The sequence below is a fragment of the Hoplias malabaricus genome, chromosome 5 (assembly GCF_029633855.1).
Source record: "Hoplias malabaricus isolate fHopMal1 chromosome 5, fHopMal1.hap1, whole genome shotgun sequence".
Taxonomy (NCBI): Eukaryota; Metazoa; Chordata; class Actinopteri; order Characiformes; family Erythrinidae; genus Hoplias; species Hoplias malabaricus.
The window spans coordinates 21827066-21848211 of NC_089804.1; the positions used below are offsets into that span (position 1 = coordinate 21827066).

Below are 21146 nucleotides of genomic sequence, written 5' to 3' on the forward strand. Positions count from 1 at the left end.
GAAATTCATTGAATTAATTATTTCAACAGAAAAAAACAACAGGCATTTACTTTAGGATGCATTATCCGTTTATTCTGTTCACTAGTAGAAGGCAATAAAATGAAATGGCTAAAAGGCACAGGACAGTTCACATAATCCATATGGTCATTTTGGTTTCCTGTCAGCTAAGGCATCTGAGATTGAGAGGTCACCTGTAGCAGAAGAATGCATCGTGAAGAACAAATTCTAAATTGCAGCGGAAAAGATGCACAGAGTTCAGTTATTTTACATGGCTTAAATACGTTGTATATTTTACAGGCACGCAGTGCTTTTGAATAAGGCTACTTCCAAACACCTGTATCTACACCTACATGCAGGCCTGTATCAGGTAGTGATTAAGGTTGTGTATTTAATACTTCATCATGTCCGACTAAACACTTCCATTATATATTTTTCTGTATAATCAAGAAATACAAACATAAATAACATATCTGTAATGGCATTTCAGGTTCTCTAGGTGGCTGTAGCACCCAGAAAGAGTACTCAAGGTGCATGGGATATTTAATATTATCATGAACATACGAGTACACTAGAGAGCTTCTTCACTCAATGATAAAACAAAAACAAGTCGTTCAATGAGTTAATGTACTTTCTGAACAGTGACGTGAGTGTAAGGCCTTGCTTTATACTTCATATAAATATGTAATAAAGCTGAGGTCATTTGAGCAGCTAGTTAGCTACTTTACAATCTCTCAGTCTTGTCTCCTATACTTAATAAAAAGACCCATAATTATTATTATGCATTAAAAAGTTGTCTTAAACCACTGGCTGACTGTTTTGTACATATCCGTTTTTGTTTGTATACATTTTGAGTTATTAACGTACAAACATAGTGACAGTTTTTCATATGAAAATGCTACCCCCTTGTGGTTGACAGATGCCAAATACATGATTTGTCTCTGGGGCCAGGCCGGCATATACTACACTGGAAACAGGCTGATAACAACATGAAATCAAATGTAAATACTAAACACTTTTGGCTGGCCGGGGCAGCACCAGTTTTAGAGCAATGTCTACGACACAAGCTGGCAGGTATGAGATGGGGATCCACAGTAGCTTGGCGTCCCATCCGGCGCTGTAGCGGGTTCGCGGGTGAGCAGCGGTCAGAGCGTGCTCCATGCAGTTGGTCACTTTACTCAAATCAGCATCACAAATAGCATTCATAATCAACCTCTGGATATTAATATCTGTGTGAAAGGAGACCAAATGGGGTTGGGACATAGTTAAAGTGCTGCCGTACTTAATATTACTATTACCATTATGAAGAAATAAATAATAATAAAAAAGTAATAATAATAGAGAAATATTCTGCATGATATCTCCATTTTGTGAAGTGTATCAGCAGTTACACTCACAGTTATCCAGATATTTGTCTCCATAACTCTCCTTCACTTCAGGCGTTAGTTGGTTCCAGAGGCGGTGAAGTTCCCTTTCGATGGGCTCCAGGCTGGTCACCTGTGTCTTGAAGAATCCAGGTTCAATTATGCAAACTTTGATCCCAAAATAATGAATATCCCTCCTGAAAAGAAGATGAAAGTATTTAATTATTCAGTATTTTAAAGATTTACATGTTCTTATCATTCATTAATTCATTCATTATCTATAACCGCTTATCCAATTCAGAGTCACAGTGTGTCCAGAGCCTACCTGGAATCATTGGGCGCAAGGTGGGAATACACCCTGGAGGGGGCGCCAGTCCTTCACAGGGTAACACACACTCACACCTATGGACACTTTTGAGTCGCCAATCCACCTACCAACGTGTGTTTTTGGACTGTGGGAGGAAACCGGAGCACCCGGAGGAAACCCACGTGGACACAGAGAGAACACACCACACTCCTCACAGAGAGTCACTCGGAGCGGGAATCGAACCCACAACCTCCAGGCCCCTGGAGCTGTGTGACTGCGACAGCTACCTGCTGCGCCACCATGCCGCCCATGTTCTTATCATTCACAGGCTTTTTGCAGAGTACAGTAAACTCATTTACTGGACAGAAATCAAAAGCAGTCTATTAAATTCACATGGATACCTGAGGCAATCGGAGAAGGATTCTACAGCGAATTTGGAGATGCAGTATCCACCTCCGTTGGCCGCCACTCTGCCCAGAACCGAGGCCACGTTTACAATTCGTCCGCGGGCTTTTTTGATCAGAGGCAGGAACTTAACTGTTGTCTCGATCACTCCCATCATATTGACCTTTAGCGTGCTGTGATAGTCTTCGATCCTCATCCACTCGGAGGGACCCATGGGTAAAGCGCGTCCAGCGTTGTTTACTATCCCCCACAGTCCTGTACCAGAGCCAAAAACATACATCTGAGTCACAAGGGGACATTTAAAATGAGACGGTCAGTGAATGCAGTGTAAATTAAGTGTTAGCATTTAGCATTGAGCAAGCACTTGAAGTTTAATACTTTATTTAAGACCAAAATGTGTTCTACAGGGAGCTGAGTAATGGAGGAAGTATTGCTTGCTGGATGCTATTAATACTTGTTATTACAATGGAATATATGATGAGTAACATTATTCATCTTACTACATATGACAAGGAATAATGCACTGTGTGCAATGTGACCAAGGGCATGAGCCTAACAAGGTAAGACTGTTGAGTTAAGCTCCTGATTGTGTACAATATACTGACCTTTATCCCCGACTTCTTTCTGTGTCCACTCAAAGGCCTTGTGAATGCTGGCCGTGCTTGTGACATCTAGCAAACATGTTTTCAGTTTGGGGCCTGTGACTCTCTTCAGGTCGTCTGCTCCTTTTTCCGTCAGGCAGCCGGCCAACACGTGAAAACCTCTTTTGTCCAGCCGTCTGCAGAGCAGGTTCCCGAAGCCTGTGTCACAGCCGGTCACGAACACATACTTCTCACCGATTCTCTTAATTTCCTGACTGTCGCGGTAGAGCCACACCAGAACCCACAGCAGAACCAGCGCTCCAACAGTGTACAAGGTCACATTCTCCTTACTGACAGAAAACATAACAACTTAACACAACTTAGGGGGCTTGTCTATTCAAACATATTCACAGGTGTGAGTGTAGGTGAGAGTGTGTGATGCCCCATGATCATTGGACGCAAGGCAGTGATCTGGGTAGGGTCCAGAGACACTAAACAGCCATTACAGAAAATGAACGTATGGATGGATGAGTGTGCTGTGGTGTTGAACTTGTTTACATTCTCCTACCCTATGTACTCATAGATTTGTTCCATGTCCATGGTTGGTCCTGAGTGCTGGAGGATTTAAACAATAGCTGTAAACAGAGATCAAAGAAAATAATAAATTCTTAAATACAGGCAAACGAATGACACGACTATAACAAAAATGTTCATTCATTCATTATCTGTAACCCTTATCCAGTTCAGGGTGGTGGTGGGTCCGTGGGCCTGCCTGGAATCACTGGGTGCAAGGTGGGAATACACCCTGGAGGGGGCACCAGTCCGTCACAGGGCAACAAACACCCGCACATTCACTCACACCTATGAGTTGGTGACACTTTTGAGTCACCAATCCACCTACCAACATGTGTTTTTGGAACTTGGGAGGAAACAGGAGCACCCGGAGAAAACCTACGCAGACACAGGGAGAACACACCACACTCCTCACAGACAGACACCCGGAGGAAACCCACGCAGACACAGGGAGAACACACCACACTCCTCACAGACAGTCACCCGGAGGAAACCCACGCAGACACAGGGAGAACACACCACACTCCTCACAGACAGTCACCCGGAGGAAACCCACGCAGACACAGGGAGAATACACCACACTCCTCACAGACAGTCACCCGGAGGAAACCCACGCAGACACAAGGAGAACACACCACACTCCTCACAGACAGTCACCCGGAGGAAACCCAGGCAGACACAGAGAGAACACACCACACTCCTCACAGACATTCACCCGGAGCGAGACTCGAACCCACAACCTCCAGGACCCTGGAGCTGTGACAGAGACACTACATTCTGCACCACCGTGCCGCCAAACAAAAATGTTTAAAAATTAAATATACAGTGAAAACTGGACTCCTAACAGCTGCTCCAACTTTCCCTGTCAGGTAAACAACACTTAAAGCTTTTGTCTTTGAAAGAGAAAATCAAACCCCACTCTTACATCCAACCTGAACACATAGCTGACCACGCTTCTGCTTTGAGAAGACAAATGTGATGTGGGACTGAAAGGATGTGGAGCTGTCAATAAGTCATTATTACAAAATGAAACCAAAGACCAAAACTGAATAAACTGAAATGCCTATTACAATGAAGCCATGCCTCTGACTTTGACTCTCATGTTAGACTGCACATGTTAGAAACCTTGAAAATGTCCAATGCTGCATCCATATAGAATGCTCTTATAGATTTATAGATTACACAGTCACAGGAGAATTATAAGCACTAGTCTTTGTTGAAGCCCAGATCTGGTGTTAAGGCTCTTATGAAACAAAGAGGCATTGGTGTCAGTGCAGAAGTTGTAGGAATGTCTTGATTGCTTTCTACACTGTGAGAAATCCAGTGGCAGAAAGGCCTCACTAAGCTTCTCTCAGCTCCAAGCTTCTTAGGGCCATGGTTACGGAGAGAAGAATGGCCGGGAGAGTCTTCATGAACACCCAAGTAAACACATTTATGTGCTATTGATATTGACATGCTGTCATTCATAAGAAGGTAAATTAATAAAACAGGTTTCTTTTGTGGGAGGAGCATCTCCAGTCACTTCATTTACATGTACATTACATTGGGAAAAGGCCATCTTTTCTAATACTGTGCATAAATGAAAAATAACATAATAGAAACAAGGTTTGGTTCTAACAGTGACAGTGACAATGTGTGGAAAAAAACACTCAGGGCAAGACACCAGTACATCTCAGAGTATTACACACCCAATCACTCAACACTCACACTGACTGTTTTTGTACTGTGGAAGGAAGCTGGAGCACCTGGAGGAAACCCACACAGGCACAGGGAGAACACACCACACTTCTCCCAGACAGTCACCCGGAGGAAACCCACGCAGACACAGGGAGAACACACCACACTCTTCACAGACAGTCACCCGGAGGAAACCCACACAGACACAGGGAGAACACACCACACTCCTCACAGACAGTCACCCGGAGGAAACCCACGCAAACACAGAGAGAACACACCACACTCCTCACAGACAGTCACCCGGAGGAAACCCACGCAGACACAGGGAGAACACACCACACTCCTCACAGACATTCACCTGGAGCAAACCCACACAGTGTTTAGTAAAATCTGTAGAAAAATATCATGTTCCATGTAGATGATGTGTTAGCCTAGTAGACCACCTAAATGTGTCTTAACCACATCTCTGTGTTATTTCCTGTTTGTTATCACCCTGCAGTTTTAGTTTTTACATCATTTAACCCAATTCATTTTACTGCTGCTGTAGATTGGCTGGTCCTGTTTCCTCCTCACAGACAGTGACTGAAGGAGAGGATGTAAAATAACTTTTAGGAAAACACTATGAAGATTTTTTGATGCAGATTTCATATCAGTCTTAGGCTGTGTTTGCAGATGAAAATGTCACTTTCTGTACTTTTCCTTTTCATATCGTCCATGTGTGGAAGATTTATCTCTGACAGCAGGAAGGAGGTGCTGAGCTACACTGAGTGTCTACAGATGGACTTATGATGCAGAAAGGGTTCTTCCCTCTCAATAAAAAAGGGAGTTTTCAGCAAAGTTGTGATATATCAGAGAATATTACTGCAGCTTTTGGACTGTACCCTGCTATGGCTGAGTTTTGGCAAACAGCTGTGTGCAATCAAATCCTTCACAAAGCAGATTTGCCACAGAGGAGGAATACATCATTTAGTTAAAAATGTCTTACCTGTTCCCTTCTTTATGAAGTGCTGCGGTCCTCAGGGTCTCTGGCCTCCTGCTTCTGAATTTGAAAGTCTCAGAGAGTGCTTTATCCCTCCAGTTTATCCTTTAAGTCCAGGTCCACTATTTGTAATCTCTGGGTTGTGTATAATGCTCCTTATTTATGAGAGAGGGAGAGGGAGAGAGAGAGAGAGAGAAAGAGAGAGAGAGAGAGAGAGAGAGAGAAAGAGAGAGAGAGAGAGAGAGAGAGAGAGAGAGATGAAAATTGTAGTTGCAGACTCAATGCTGCTAGTACTTATGTAAAACGTTCACTCGCCTTATCTCAAACTAGTTTAACATACCACAACAACATGCAGGGGCAGGTCTTAGCTTTCAGGCATTTCCCTTCTTAAAACACATTCCACTAATTGCCCTTGCTTTTACCCTCAGGAGAGAATTTAGGCCTTTTCTAAAAGTATTTAGACACAAAATTTGTGCAATACCTTTTTGACATAGACTTTTATAATCTCCGTAAAAGGAATGAAATGGGAAACTCTGGAACCAAATGCCACCATTCCCAATGATATGTGTTTGTTAGAAGGATGTAAAGCCCCAGGGTGTGTAGCAGTGGAACTGTGTCCTATAAAGTATTGGCACACCATCCAATACCTTTGGGATGTGCTGTTAGAGATCGTTGTTTGTGATCCAGATCTAATCATTCGTCATCAGCATTGAACCTCACTAATGTTTATATGTCTGAATGCTATGAGGCTGTCAGACTAGAACAGTACTCTCTCTGTCACTAACTAGATACAATCATCTCCTCCAAGCGTGGTCAGCTGTACAAGGATTTGTTTGAGGCTGCATGAACATAAAACCATGAAAGTCAGTGTTACTATAGCAACATATGGAGTTAGTATTTAGTGTATGTCCATCAAGTCAAAATACAATATGTGATTTCCACAGGAAACATAGATGAGGAGGGAGGGAGGGGGTTATACATGTTGAAACAATATGTGGATTATGAAGTTTCACAATAAACAAGAACATGTGCTCTTACTGCAGGGATTTGGATTTCAAACCAGAACAAAACATCCACATCAATACAATCACGATGATTTGTGAAGACATTCAGGAACTCTTTTCCAAAACCCTGTGTTTTATCGTAACATGATCCAACACACCCGAAGGCTCTGGAAGTGCACTGCCGAAGACCTGCATGGAGAATGGAGAAAGGTTGTCAGCATTTTTATAGTCTTTGAAGCTATGCCATCTGTAATAAGAAAAACTATTAAAGTACAATGGGTGGATTCCTTCTTTGCCACATTTGAGAAACTGAGCTTACAAGACTTTCCATTATTTTAGTGCACACAATGTAGGCGAGTCACTGAGTCATTTTAAGGTGGATCCCTTTTTCGTTGATTAAAGGTTCTTGAAGTCCCAGACACGTAAATTATAGAAGAAGAAAATTCCTTTTCACTGTTTTTGGAAAATCCAAAATATCCTAAACTTTGCAGAGGTTTATGAATACTGAAAGTTTGCACAATCTCCATAGAAAAGCATTGCCGTTAGTATTAGAAATGTGTAAAGCACCACATCAGTTTAAATTCACCATGCTCAGGGACAAATATTAGCCACAGGGGAATAAAGCCCCGTAGGTTGTAGAACAGTAAAACTGTATTCTCTGTGATGGGGCACTATGCCATACTCTTAGGATGAACTGGAGCTTTTTTGTGATCCACAAGTAATTATTCATCCTTAGAATCTGACCTCAATAAAGTGTATGCTGCTGAATACCATTAAATCCTCACAGCAAAAATATCTGTTGGAAAGTCTTCAGAAAAGAGTAGAGGTTGTAATATACCCTCTTTTTTCCAACACAAGGGTAAAGGAAACACTACAATGTCACAAGCCGGTCAAACCTGTTAAGGGACATTGTGTGAGCCTTTTTATCAGGAACAATACTGCGTTAGCTTGGCTAAGTGAACGGATTGCTAATGCCAAAAAACACTAACTTTTTAGAGCCCCGGCTTTAGTAAAGTCCCATGGGCTATGATTTGTGTAAATGGAGGAGTGTTTCTTCATTGGTTTCATAAAAGAAACAAGGTTATTATGTTATGAGCTGAGTACAAAGCTGGTCTTAAAACAGCTAACAACTTTCTAACATCCAGCCACTACCTCGCTAATGCTGTATGCTACTGCTACATAAAAATGTCACTGACTTGCTAACAACAGCTAATAAAAATGTATGTTTTTGTAAGTTAATATCAGCCGTGAGATCGCAAGATTAAGTTGAGTGACTGCAATATGAATATGAGCTTAAGCCCAACATGACCACTGCTACCATCCACCGAGGGTTATACAGCCCCCAGCAAGATGAAGAGAAAGATGGGTAAAAGTAGCCTTAATTTCATTTTTTCGTTTTAAAATTAACCACTAATTTTAGAAATAGCTCACAAAATTGTCTCCTGCAAATTCAGGCTTTGCACCGAGGTTTACACAGTTTAGGTCCGAAGTTAACATCTGTTTTTAGTGACTTAGGACACTTTTTAAATGTACCAATTTGTTGTAAGATACAGTATGTTAGCCATGCAGCTTCTGACCATCTGTGTACACACACAAAAAGAATATGTAGAAAGAGATGTGAAAACAGGATTTATTGTCATTTAAAAAAACAACAAAAGAAAAACAAAAAAAAAAAACAAAAAAAAAAAAACAAGAAATAATAATTTACAAGAATTCAACGTGGAGTACCATTTCAACATGTGCCATCGCTAGGCAAAACATAAGAGTGCACAATGCCTGTAGCATCCTCTCTGGGTTTAAACAAGTGTAAAACCAAAAGATATAATTGCCTTTCAGTTTTGCAGGCCTTAATCAGGGAATTAACCATCCTCCATTGGCCTTTTTCTCATGTAATATCCCTGGTCATTTCTACTCTTGATTCACCGTTGAAAATCATTTTTCTAGATTATTAAAGCTTATTCTCTGTGGAAACCTCACTCGAAATGTCCAGATGTCTTCAGGACCTTTTCTCTTCCTCTTTATTAGCAAAACAACAGGCTCGTTGCACACTGCAAATCATGAGGTCTACGCAAGTCAAATTCTATTAAATCTACCTGCTATCTCATGTATTTTTCTCATTCTGGGATTGTTCAACTGAATTGTTCAATTATCAAGTGACAATTTCTCTTGCTCATTCAAATAATTTGTTATTAGTCTTTACCTGCTAATGTTACAGTGAGATAACAGAACAGCACTTGATATTTTTACTTAAAGCAGTTTAAACATTTACTAAATGTATTGAAATACAGAGTGAGATTTAAGACAATTGTTCATGTCAAAAAGTCCTCTTTTTTGCACTGCATTGTGTCGTCTCTTGCGTTCTGGTCCTTAATCCGCTACAGATCCTCTCCATGAGTGAAGGTCACTTTATGAAGACGCAGCTTGAAGATGACCTTTTTGGACGTACTCCAAAGCAGTGGCGATGGTCCTCATGTCCATCTCAATGCTGCGTGCCCAGTTCTCCACGTCCCCAATTTCCTGTAAAAATAAAGAAGGTCTCTGAGCCAAACTGAGAGGCAATAAACAGCAAAGTCATGACATTGATTGGACAAAGCTCTTGTGTGCAATTCTTACAGGAGACAACAATGTTATTACACCATAGGACGTTTGTTTTAATTTACAGCTGTAATGTATTGCTCTGTATCAATAAAAATAAAGAAATCCTGCATAAAACATGAAAATATTTTCTCAAACACATAAGAAGCACTCTCTCTGGTTCAGCTCTGCTGTAGGTGTGGATGTGAACGTTCTGCACCTAAGTCAAACAATGCTCCCTGATGATGCCCACATGTGCTGGGCTCGTAAATATTTGAAGCATACCAGACTAGAGACATAGAGAATTTCTGTGCTGTTTTGGATGGTTTTGTTTACATATCCATTCCATTATCTGTAGCCCTTATACAGTTCAGGGTCGCGGCGGGTCCAGAGCCTACCTGGAATCATTGGGCGCAAGGCAGGAATACACCCTGGAGGGGGCGCCAGTCCTTCACAGGGCAACACACACTCACACATTCACTCACACACTCACACCTACGAACACTTCTGAGTCGCCAATTCACATACCAATGTGTGTTTTTGGACTGTGGGAGGAAACCGGAGCAGCCAGAGGAAACCCACGCGGACAAAGGGAGAACACACCACACTCCTCACAGACAGTCACCCGGAGGAAACCCATGCAGACACAAGGAGAACACACCACACTCCTCACAGTCACCCGGAGGAAACCCACGCAGACACAGGGAGAACACACCACACTCCTCACAGACAGTCACACGGAGGAAACCCATGCAGACACAGGGAGAACACACCACACTCCTCACAGTCACCCGGAGGAAACCCACACAGACACAGGGAGAACACACCACACTCCTCACAGACAGTCACCCAGAGGAAACCCACGCAGACACAGAGAGAGCACACCACACTCCTCACAGACAGTCATCCGGAGTGGGAATCGAACCTCCAGGTCCCTGGAGCTGTGTGACACCTACCTGCTGTGCCACCGTGCCGCCCTGTTTACATATCATTTTAATCAATTCTTATTGTGTAATCCATGACATAAGGGAGCACCAAACATGGAGTTATCCCGCAAGTTGGCAGTCCCAGAAAATGTAGATCAGAATCATCTTTGGTCGTTTGGAATATTTGGTTGGACAAAAACAGTGTGTGGGACAACGGAGACACTAAGGCCTGCCCCACCGCTAACGGTCTGCGATAGTGAAGTCTGGTCCTGAAGTTGGATGAATAGTTCTGTACTCCAGGTCATCCCAAAGGATTACAAGGTCTGAAACAGAAAACCTAACCAATTAGTACCTTTAAAGCCTGGTTGAAGCCTTCCACCATGGTGATCCATTGGGATGTCTGCTTGGCAAACTGACTGGCTTGGACCTGCAGGGTCTTCACCTCATGGTCAAGCTTGCGTTGATTGACATAGGCCTGGGCAACTCTGTCAAAAGATACAGAAGCTGTGTCTCAATACAAGGTGAGCTGTGTACATATGCAACATCTCAAACTGATCGAAGACGCATAAAACAGACACAGAATGTAGCATCATATGTACATTAGATGGTCAGATATTTGTGGACGTTTATAGGGTATTTTGTCCAACTTTGGCACAGAAACAGCTCCTGATCGTCTGGGAAGGTTTCACACATGACTTTGGAACACATAAGTAAAGATCAGATGAACTTTACATGCCCCAACTCAGCCCAAAGGTATTGGATAAATCTCCAACGCTTGTAGGTCATTTTAACATTTCCCCCAGTCCACAAATATTCAGCTTTATCAGAGTTAAGAAAATAACGGTCTGAAAAAATCTGAATGGTGTAACAAGCACACAGGACCAACAGTGGTTTCCTTTTAAGCCGATTTCATTTCGCCACATGGTTTCGTCACAACAATCCCAGATTATGGCCACTGTGTTTCCACGTCACATGTGCAGACCCATTCTTCAGGATTTACACTTCTATTTCTGGGCAGTGCTTTATAAATAGACTCTGTTATACAAACTAAATGCCAAAGAGTTTATCCAACTACGAGGAAGACAGATCAAAAAGACTCCTACCCCACATTGAGGTGGTCCACCAAGGCCTCTGTTAAACAAGTGGCTGCCGCTATAGCTTCACGCCGACGTCTCTCTGTATTGAAGGCAGACAATAAGACGGGTGACAAAACAGCAGTAAAAGATTTTGAGTACTATTCATAACACATTCAGTTATTGACTGATATTCCTTTAGTTTTTGTTTGTTTATACATTTTACAGTTTATACAACAGTCCTTCACAGGGCAACACACACACACACACACATCTACGGACACTTTTCTTTTTTTCTACGGACACATCTACTTTTTCACTTTTCCGGAGGAAACCCACGCAGACACAGGGAGAACACACCACACTCCTCACAGACAGTCACCCGGAGCGGGAATCGAACCCACAACCTCCAGGCCCCTGGAGCTGTGTGACTGCGACACTACTCAATTCTAAGCATGAGCTAAAGAGGTATAAATTCCCTTGGTTTATATATGGTTCCTATTTCTAATAACAATATGCTGTAACACCTGCATTCAGTAAAGACAGAAATATGAATACATTTCCTCTATCTCCATACTCCCTTTCACCACTCATGTGCAGCTCAAAACACCCACCCTACAATATTAAGGGATAGGCTCCTAGTGTGTGTGATGTCAGAAACCCTGGTTGTATGTATCAGTGTTTCTGAGACTATTTTAAGAAAAATGCAGTTTAAAAACGCTGAATGACTAATTAAAAAACATCTGTTTTACACTGAAGTGGGTCTAAAAGTAAGTGTTTAGCAGAGTAAACCTCTTTCTCTTCAGCTGTCAAAATCAACACAGAGATTTTTTTTACTCAAAATGTCTTTATTTAGCAGATGAAATATAGTTTAATCAAATGTATACACTATCAATATATACATCGTCAAATTCCCCAGCTCCTTGTTCTAGTTCCCATTCCACCTTAAGTCGTGCAGCAGTTACAGGAATCTCCTGCACAGTTTAAGGTGGAATGGCAAAATCCGAAATAAAACCAGTGTGTTTACCTTGAAGTTCTTTTCTTTCGTTTTGTTTCCCTTGGTGCTCCTTTAACAGGCGGGAGAGCATATTTGTTCTTTTACGGAGATACTATTTTATTAATAAATCACAGCGTTTTAAGTACAAAAAAGGGTTTTTTTCCCCCTAATGTTATTCAAAATCATGTGACTGAAAACGATATAAATACACATAGAGTAGATACGTATTCATAATAAAAGTCTCGCAGTTGTAAAGGAGGGAACATATAAAATATATCACAATTAACACAAATAATAACATTCTTTTTAAAAATTATAATCAAATTATGAATATGGCTAATTTTAAAATAGTGGAAAAATTATTGTGTATGGATGGAATTTACTGCAAAGAAATATTTTGTGTAAAACGTTGTGTGTAAAAATTAATTTCCAATGGACATGGAAACGGGACATTATTATGACATAACTGGTCTAACTCGACACAAATTACTCTGTTAGTATTGATTGAATTGTTCAATCTTTAAACAAAAAATGGTAAAAATAAATAAATAAATAAATAAATAAATAAATAAATAAATAAATAATACCTTTAAGTAGCTGTGACAGCGAGGGCTTTTATTATGTTTAGTCGCCAAAGTTAATGTAGGCCACTTCCAAAAAAATAGAGGGTGGCTCTCAAATAGCTCCACGTACCCTAGGTATTATACTATATAGGTCATTAAATAACGGCTTTTGCCTCCAAATTTTGTCTTAACTGTGTAGGAAGTGAGCCGTGCAGCTTATATCCGGAAGTCTATGTATTTATTTTAAGCGGATAGGGCAGTATGTTATGTCTAGATTTTCTGACGTAATGCACTCCGTAGGGAGTACTAGGCAAATTGGGACAAACACCAGGCTCGACGTAGAGAAGATGCTGTGGCTGTAGAGATATTAGTATTTTTATCATGTATGCGCAAGAAGAGCCACTATTTAGTGGACGTGTGTTTATTTCTAACCACAGGACGCCTTGGTTTAAAAGTTCGAACATGTTTAAATTAAAGCGGGGTCTTTAAAATAGCATTTAATATCAGTTTTCTGTAATGTGGCCTTTCTGTAGACTGTAAGCTGCTGTGTTGTTATGCTAGACTGAGAAACGGCGTCCGGGCAGAAAAGAGAAAACGAATGGCACTTTTGTTTTTCTCGCATGTCTCCTCTTTAAACTCCTCTTTTTGCGAGCTAAAGCGAAAGAAAGGACAGTTCTGCGCATTGTCAGCTATGTCAGCATTATGAATCTGAAAAAATCCCGAAGTGTTGGAGCGTCTTCTCCTTTGAATGGCATCGGAAAACAAGGTAACACTAAAATTCAATTATTTACTTTGCTTATAAACAATATGCTCAGAAATAAATATACTGTACCTCTGTTAGCCATAATATTAAAGCCGCTTATTTGTTCCTATACTACACTGGATATATAGGTGAAATTTGTAGTTCTACAGTAATCGCCTGTAGTCCATATGTTACTCAGCATACTTTCTTATCCCATATTCTCCCTGATCTTCAATGGCCAGGACCCCCACAGAGCAGGTGTGATGTGGTGGTGGATCATTCTCAGCGCTGCAGTGACACTGACGTGGTGGTGGTGTGTTAGTGTGTGTTGTGCTGGTGTAGAGTGGATCAGACACAGCAGTGCTGCTGGAGTTTTTAAACCCTGTATCCACTGTCTGTCCACTCTGTGAGACACTCCTCCCTCGTTGGTCCACCTTGTAGATGTAGAGTCAGAGACAGTAGCTCATCTGCGCAGTGTGTGTCGCTCGTCCTCTAGTCCTTCATCAGTGACACAGGACGCTGTCGGCTGGATGTTTTTGGTCGGTGGACTGTTCTCAAATGGACTACTGTCTAATTGTAGAACTACAAAATGCGCCTAAATGATAAACGTCATGTTTATATAGGTTCACTGCAGTAAACACAGAGCATTTGGTTTTTAAAGCTTTTATTATTTTTGGTTAAACCTCCTCATATACTTATTTCTCTAAGAGAAAGGGTCTTTTCTTGGTCAAGTTCTCAACATTTTGTTTTTCAAGAATAAAAAAAATAATCAGATTGAGAGAAGAGGTTAAGAATGCAGTACATTTCGCAAAGATGTGTCTGTGCAGAGTTCCAAATCCCATTCCTGCTGGTATCGCTGAAGAAGGCCTTTCACCGAAACAGCTGTCCACGTATCCATGCGCTCCTGTTTAGTTTGTCAACTGAGAGGCTTGAAGGTGCACACACAGACTGTATAAATATTGACAGGAATGGAGCCACACCTAAACCTAATCATTCCTAACACCCGAGAGTCCACCTGAGAAGAAGTATAAAGCTCCAACCATTGAGCTTTGGAGTGATGGAGCTCCATTTAATGTCTTGTATGAGTTGGAAAGGACCAAACAGAGTGGTGTGGGGACCGTGCAGTGGAAAAGCATTATGCATAACGTAGCTGCCATCAAATCCAAACAGGATTATTTACTAGTGTCCTTCCCCCATCAGTAGAAGCTGTTACTGTAGTGAATAGGAAGAAAAGGAGCGAAAAAACTAGACATTCAACTTTGAATCTTAATTGCAGATGTGGAGTCCAGGAAGAAGAGGAAGATGGCAGAGATCACGCAGGCTCTCAGCGCGACTCCTGTTGACGTAGCAACGCTGAGGAGGATGGCCATCAGTGAAGGAGGGCTGCTGACCGATGACATTCGCTGCAAAGTCTGGCCCCGGATTCTTAACGTGCCCATCGACAGCATACCTGAGGAACTCGGTGGGAAGGCGTTTACTGTGTAACGTTGACTGTGACTGAACCGTGAAGTTGACTTTATGGGTAGAATATGTTAAACATGTCTGATTATTTCTTCTGCAGATAAGGTGCAGAGAGAGAACCATAAAGACTACCACCAAGTGCTCTTGGATGTGCAGAGATCCCTGAGACGTTTTCCTCCAGGTTTGTGGCAGAATTTCACCACCGTCACACTAACCGTAGAGGTGTCACACTAATAAGTCTTATCCATATACACTCCACCTTTGACTATTCTGTAGGTTCATGATTTGAGACAGGGATTCATATGGTTAAAGATTCACTTGAGTTAAACCTGTGCAGGGATGCCTGATGAGCAGAGAGAGGGTCTGCAGGAGGAGCTGATCGACATCATTCTGCGAGTTCTGCAGAAAAACCCACAGCTGCACTATTACCAGGGCTATCACGACATCGTGGTCACTTTCCTGCTAGTCCTGGGTGAACGTCTTGCCACTGCCCTGGTGGAGAAACTCTCCACTCATCATCTCAGGTGCCACAACATTTTTGCAAAATTATCTAAGCATTCTTTCGAAATGAAGAGTATTATTCAGGACTTTGTTACTTTTTGCTGCTGTAAATCTTCTTCTCATCTTCTGGAAAATGCCTTTTTTACAGCACTGAGCCCCATAAAAATTAGAGAAGTCAGGTGTTGATGTTGCTAGGTTTTTTCAAACACAACTCCAACTATTTGAATGTAATCGATTGAGCTCAGAGATCTACAGCCCAGTGCCAGGAGGAGACTCCTACAGTCAACGCTTGGCATTGGGCTTGGTGACCTACGGCTCAGGACTAGCTGTTAGACCCTCAACACTTTCTGATGCTTCAGTTTTAGACTTTAGACTTTAGTTTGATTATTTTGTTGGCTGTTACTGTGTTTGAGAACTTTGTTTTTCCTTTTCAGGGACTTTATGGACCCCACCATGGACAACACAAATCACATACTGAACTACCTTATGCCCATTATAGAGCAGGTCAACCCAGAGGTGTATGATTTCATGCAACAGTGAGTTACATGTTTTATTTCTGTTGAGCTGAATTCTTAAAAGTAAACTCAGTCTATGTTTATAAACAATTGCAAATTCATAAAAAAGGGCATATGCATAATTTGGTCAGTTGTGGAAAAGGAGTGGAATGTTCCCCTTTTAAAAGGGAAATGCAATTCTAGGCTCCGCATTTTTTAAGGTAGAACAACGTGGCTAAGGTTTAATTTGTCTGTAAGTTTTTATTCACTGTTTGAATGACCACAGAAACTCCACCTTAAGGGATCTCAAACAGATCACTCACAAAAATAAGTCCATATTTCCCACCTATGGGGCAGGAATAGAGCGATGTTCTCAATTAGGTTTCCAATGTTTAGGGATCTCTTTGTTGTCTAAACATGCTCCAGATGCCTCTACCATGAGCCAAAAGAGAGACTAGGACTAGTTTATTTACTACTCATTTACAGGCATTGGGGTTTTGTAAACACATTACCTCACAAATAGAGTGGAGAGCTAGCAAATGTTGAGGAAACATCTTTTGAATTTTATAAAAAATTATATTTTGGTTACAATTCTGAACCATACCTTTAAGATATAAACGGTATAATTCAGAGCAGTTTGTTGTTAAATGTCCCATTCTTGATGATGGTGGTGATAGGGACCTGACTTTTGAATAGTGTTGTGCTCCTTAATACTCCCCACACAATGTTGTAACAAGAAATGTTTACAGATTTGTTGCCCAATATCTGAGAAATTTTTATTACAATCTTTAAGGAATGCCAGGTAAAGTTAGCTATTTTTATTTCACTTTTAAAGCACTCTCCTGAAGTCCAGAGGGAGGGGGAGGTAGGGGAGTGGTTTCCTACCCTCCTCCTAAAGTTACATAGTGTGATTTCTGTAGTGCTGAGCCCAGAATAGCAACATCAGAGGCTCTGTTCTCTCTTTTACAGCTCAGTGGGGCATTAGTGATTTTGAAGGTGTATTTTTAAGGTAAAAATATTACCTAGTGTTCCGTTAAGAATAGGTTTTTAAACAGTCCAACCAAATTAAATTCAGGGTTCTCAATTTTTAGTACTTTTACGAGGTTCTGAGGAATGAGGAAGGTCCATGGAATTTCTCCAAGCAGAAAAAGCCCCAGCTTTAATCACCGTTATGTAATGTTTGGACTGAAGCGTGTTCATTGTTTAAATTCAGTACTTCAGCCCAGCTTTAGGAGCCAGCAGTTTCAGGACAAATTAACAAGGCCACTGTTGTTTCTCCTCAGAGCGCACGTGGGCACCATCTTCGCCCTCAGCTGGCTCATCACCTGGTTCGGACACGTGTTATCAGACTTTCGGCATGTGGTGCGGTTGTATGATTTCTTCTTGGCCTGCCATCCTTTGATGCCAATTTACTTTGCTGCTGTGGTGAGTTCTCAGAGATAAAACAAGTTTCTATATTTACACTAAAGTCGTGTTGTTGTGGTGAGATCTTTGGGCGCGGCTATTTCTGTCATACGTTCATAAACTGACCAGATTCAAAGGAATCAAGCTCACGAAAGAACAAACTCTTTTTGCACAGTTAAGAACAAAAAAAATGTTTTGTTTTGTTTTATTTTTACGGTTGTGTCCGACATTCATTCATTCATTCATTCATTCATTATCAGTAACCCTTATCCAGTCCTTCACAGGGCGACACACACACACACATTCACTCACACACTCACACCTACGGACACTTGAGTCACCTACCAACATGTGTTTTTGGACTGTGGGAGGAAACCAGAGCACCCAGAGGAAACCCACACAGACACAGGGAGAACACACCACACTCCTCACAGACAGTCACCCGGAGGAAACCCACGCAGACATAGGGAGAACACACCACACTCCTCACAGACAGTCACCCGGAGGAAACCCACGCAGACACAGAGAGAACACACCACACTCCTCACAGACAGTCACCCAGAGGAAACCCACGCAGACACAGGGAGAACACACCACACTCCTTACAGTCACCCGGAGGAAACCCACGCAGACACAGGGAGAACACACCACACTCCTTACAGACAGTCACCCGGAGGAAACCCACGCAGACACAGGGAGAACACACCACACTCCTTACAGACAGTCACCCGCAGGAAACCCACGCAGACACAGGGAGAACACACCACACTCCTTACAGACAGTCGCCCGCAGGAAACCCACGCAGACACAGGGAGAACACACCACACTTCTCACAGACAGTCACCCGGAGGAAACCCACGCAGACACAGGGAGAACACACCACACTCCTCACAGACAGTCACCCGGAGGAAACCCATGCAGACACAGGGAGAACACACCACACTCCTCACAGACAGTCACCCGGAGGAAACCCATGCAGACACAGGGAGAACACACCACACTCCTCACAGACAGTCACCCGGAGGAAACCTACGCAGACACAGGGAGAACACACTAACTGTTTTGTCCGACACTTTGCAGCTAATTGTGCAGATACTAGAAGTTTGTGACGTCAGTGTTTACTGAGGCTAAAAGAGTAAACACTGTGGAGACTCCAGCATTATTTGTCTTTAAAGTTTGATCATTGACATAAACACCACAGCCTTGTTTTCCTCATTGACGGAGTGTTTTTCCCCGTTGTGTGCGTGGATGGGGTTTGTCTCAGATCGTGCTGCATCGGGAGGAGGAGGTGCTGGAGTGTGAGTGTGACATGCCTTCGCTGCACCACCTGCTGTCTCAGATCCCTCAGGACCTTCCGTACGAAACTCTTATCAGCCGAGCCGGAGACCTGTTTGTCCAGTTCCCTCCGTCCGAGCTGGTCAAGAAAGTAGCTCAGCAACACAGTCAGGAGTGAGTGACCTCTGACTATCGATTCTGTTCCTTTTTCTCTCATTTGCACCTTTTTAGTTTCCATTAGATTTGAAAAGCAACAAAAAGCTTGTGTCATTTTATTGTGTGTGTGATATGAACAGTGAGAGCTGTTATGTCTATTCTAATTCACGGCTAATACCACAGGCTAACACTGTTTAATTCTCTGTCTTAAAAATGAGTCGACAAATACTGTCGACAAGGACAGAGTAAAGAATCACATTTTTCATAAAACTAAGCCTTACTACAAGCATTTGAGTTTGAAGGGCAAAGCCAGTTCCAAAAATAGGAAATAACAAAACAAATCTGTCCTCCAGAACCGCCGCCTCTACCTTCAAAGACTTTGAGCTGGCGTCGGCGCAGCAGCGTCCTGACACAGTTTTCCGGCGCCGGAGGAAAGAGCAGCAGCAACAGCAGCAGCAGGTTCCTGCAGAGGCTCGCAGCAGCAGTTTGAGCGTGGTTCAGCCCACTGCCCGCCGCTTCGTCCGGCTCGCCGTCATGGGCCTGACTGTGGCCTTGGGAGCAGCAGCTCTGGCTGTGGTGAACTCCGCTCTGGAATGGGCCCCAAAACTTGACCTGCTGTTCCCTTAAAATGAAGGATCTACTGAATGACCCTTTCTCTGCTTCGGACTGTAGTGTACACTGCAGAAATAGGTCATGTCCTGGCACGTGAACACATCCTAAATCTAGTCGATGTATGTGATATTTTTCATTATGCGATTATTATGATATTATTCGAATATTTGTTTTTTTTTCTACACGTTTTTATGTTGTTTAAAGTCCATTAATCAAGTGAGATATAGTCTTTCTGTTCAGATAACTTTGCTTATTTTTACAGTGACATCATTTCACTTAAAGAATTTACATTAAACAAGTAGAAAATGTGTAGAAAAATACTTTTATAAAATTCCTACGAGCTCAAATTCATAAATATTAAGTGCGTCCACTTTTGTTTACGATGTTTTTACCTGCCAGGGCTCCACTTCTGTGCAGTGAAGGAGTGGTTGTTCATCAAACGTTCCTCTGTGTCTTTTTGGTATTTTTATTTATACATGTGAAGCCTAAAGACTAATAAAAGTCATGCTAAGAGAGATTATAACTTCTCCCTATGAGTTAAACCCTCCCCCGAGCGACTGCTGAGGCCGCAGGAGGGTTACATCCACGTAGGTCAAAGTCCAGAGGTCTAAATGAATATCATTTGTACCCAGACCCATTACAAAGACAAAGTGTATCGCCCTTTACCTTTTAATAATCTAGAGACCAAAACAATCTGCTGAAAGCCTTGCTTTCTTTAGCACTTTTTATTTACTTTTTTTTTTTTTGGAAACATTGTCAAGTACCTCACAGATATCGTTATTTTCTATATGTGCTCCTCAAAATGATAAAACGACAACACGGAAGAGTGAAACATTTTTTTAAAAATAAGTAGTGATTTGTATGTTTTTTGTTTAGAGGAAATAAACAGGGCGCGTGATTTTGCTGTATTTTATGATCTAGAGAATTTGCCCAAAGTCCACTGATAACAGTTCTGAGTGTCACCACAGCCCACGGTGGAATCAACATTTTAGCACAGCATTTTTATGCAAATTACATACGTTTTACAAAATTCTGTTTGTCATCAAAGTAAAGGCTAAGCTTCTAGGCCTTGACTGAATGAATCTGATGTGGTGAAGTCAGTGTGACAGTGTAACAGTGGGATGCTTTAGGTCATTGATGGCATGGCTGTAGTAAACAATGAAGTAGTGTATAATGGTGCATATAAATACTTTATTTTAAATGATTATTATTTTGAATATCAGTTCACTTTCGATGATATTTTCACTAATCACTCTGTAACTGCGTCTGCCATTTTACATTACATTTATTTTTAATAAATGCTTGGTTGCATTTACACTCCATATTTAACCCATAACTTTGCTTAAGCATCACACTGGTATCTATAGCAGATCATAAGTTATTCTTATTTTTTCTGTATTGTTTTATTTGCACTGATCTCTCCTCATTTGCTGGTTGCACATTAAGCGATTGTGCTGAGTTGTCTCTTGATTGTTAGCCAT

General features: G+C 41.8%; 3 protein-coding genes across 3 annotated transcripts; 1 reads left to right on the forward strand and 2 right to left on the reverse strand.

Moving 5' to 3' along the window:
* Positions 1-69: 69 nt before the first annotated feature.
* rdh5 (retinol dehydrogenase 5 (11-cis/9-cis)) lies at positions 70-6021 on the reverse strand. The gene is made up of 6 exons (XM_066672140.1): positions 5890-6021; positions 3223-3289; positions 2679-3004; positions 2070-2328; positions 1395-1558; positions 70-1226 (listed from the first exon to the last, which is right to left on the reverse strand). The coding sequence occupies exons 2-6, from the start codon at positions 3252-3254 to the stop codon at positions 1006-1008; spliced, it is 1002 nt and encodes a 333-aa protein (XP_066528237.1). The 5' UTR covers positions 3255-3289; positions 5890-6021; the 3' UTR covers positions 70-1005.
* Positions 6022-8516: 2495 nt separating this feature from the next.
* On the reverse strand, positions 8517-12649 carry bloc1s1 (biogenesis of lysosomal organelles complex-1, subunit 1). Its single transcript, XM_066672267.1, has 4 exons — positions 12488-12649; positions 11491-11563; positions 10740-10872; positions 8517-9404 (listed from the first exon to the last, which is right to left on the reverse strand). Exons 1-4 carry the CDS (start codon positions 12546-12548, stop codon positions 9294-9296), a joined length of 378 nt encoding a protein of 125 aa, XP_066528364.1. The 5' UTR covers positions 12549-12649; the 3' UTR covers positions 8517-9293.
* Positions 12650-13169: 520 nt separating this feature from the next.
* tbc1d20 (TBC1 domain family, member 20) lies at positions 13170-21141 on the forward strand. The gene is made up of 8 exons (XM_066670788.1): positions 13170-13786; positions 15039-15224; positions 15324-15404; positions 15561-15747; positions 16159-16260; positions 17502-17643; positions 18887-19071; positions 19407-21141. The coding sequence occupies exons 1-8, from the start codon at positions 13723-13725 to the stop codon at positions 19678-19680; spliced, it is 1221 nt and encodes a 406-aa protein (XP_066526885.1). The 5' UTR covers positions 13170-13722; the 3' UTR covers positions 19681-21141.
* Positions 21142-21146: the final 5 nt, after the last annotated feature.

What these genes read in the sequence shown, in the direction of transcription:
- tbc1d20 (XM_066670788.1), top strand. Translation starts at nt 13,723, where the DNA reads ATGAATCTGAAAAAATCCCGAAGTGTTGGAGCGTCTTCTCCTTTGAAT. An exon ending in CTCTCCACTCATCATCTCAG is followed by an intron (nt 15,748 to 16,158) that starts GTGCCACAACAT and finishes TTTCCTTTTCAG; the next exon opens with GGACTTTATGGACCCCACCA. An exon ending in GCTCAGCAACACAGTCAGGA is followed by an intron (nt 19,072 to 19,406) that starts GTGAGTGACCTC and finishes TCTGTCCTCCAG; the next exon opens with AACCGCCGCCTCTACCTTCA.
- rdh5 (XM_066672140.1), bottom strand. Translation starts at nt 3,254, where the DNA reads ATGGACATGGAACAAATCTATGAGTACATAGG. An exon ending in GAAAGAAGTCGGGGATAAAG is followed by an intron (nt 2,329 to 2,678) that starts GTCAGTATATTG and finishes GCTCTGGTACAG; the next exon opens with GACTGTGGGGGATAGTAAAC. An exon ending in TCCTTCTCCGATTGCCTCAG is followed by an intron (nt 1,559 to 2,069) that starts GTATCCATGTGA and finishes TCTTCTTTTCAG; the next exon opens with GAGGGATATTCATTATTTTG.
- bloc1s1 (XM_066672267.1), bottom strand. Translation starts at nt 12,548, where the DNA reads ATGCTCTCCCGCCTGTTAAAGGAGCACCAAGGGAAACAAAACGAAAGA. An exon ending in CGAAAGAAAAGAACTTCAAG is followed by an intron (nt 11,564 to 12,487) that starts GTAAACACACTG and finishes CCTTCAATACAG; the next exon opens with AGAGACGTCGGCGTGAAGCT. An exon ending in GCTTCAACCAGGCTTTAAAG is followed by an intron (nt 9,405 to 10,739) that starts GTACTAATTGGT and finishes TTATTTTTACAG; the next exon opens with GAAATTGGGGACGTGGAGAA.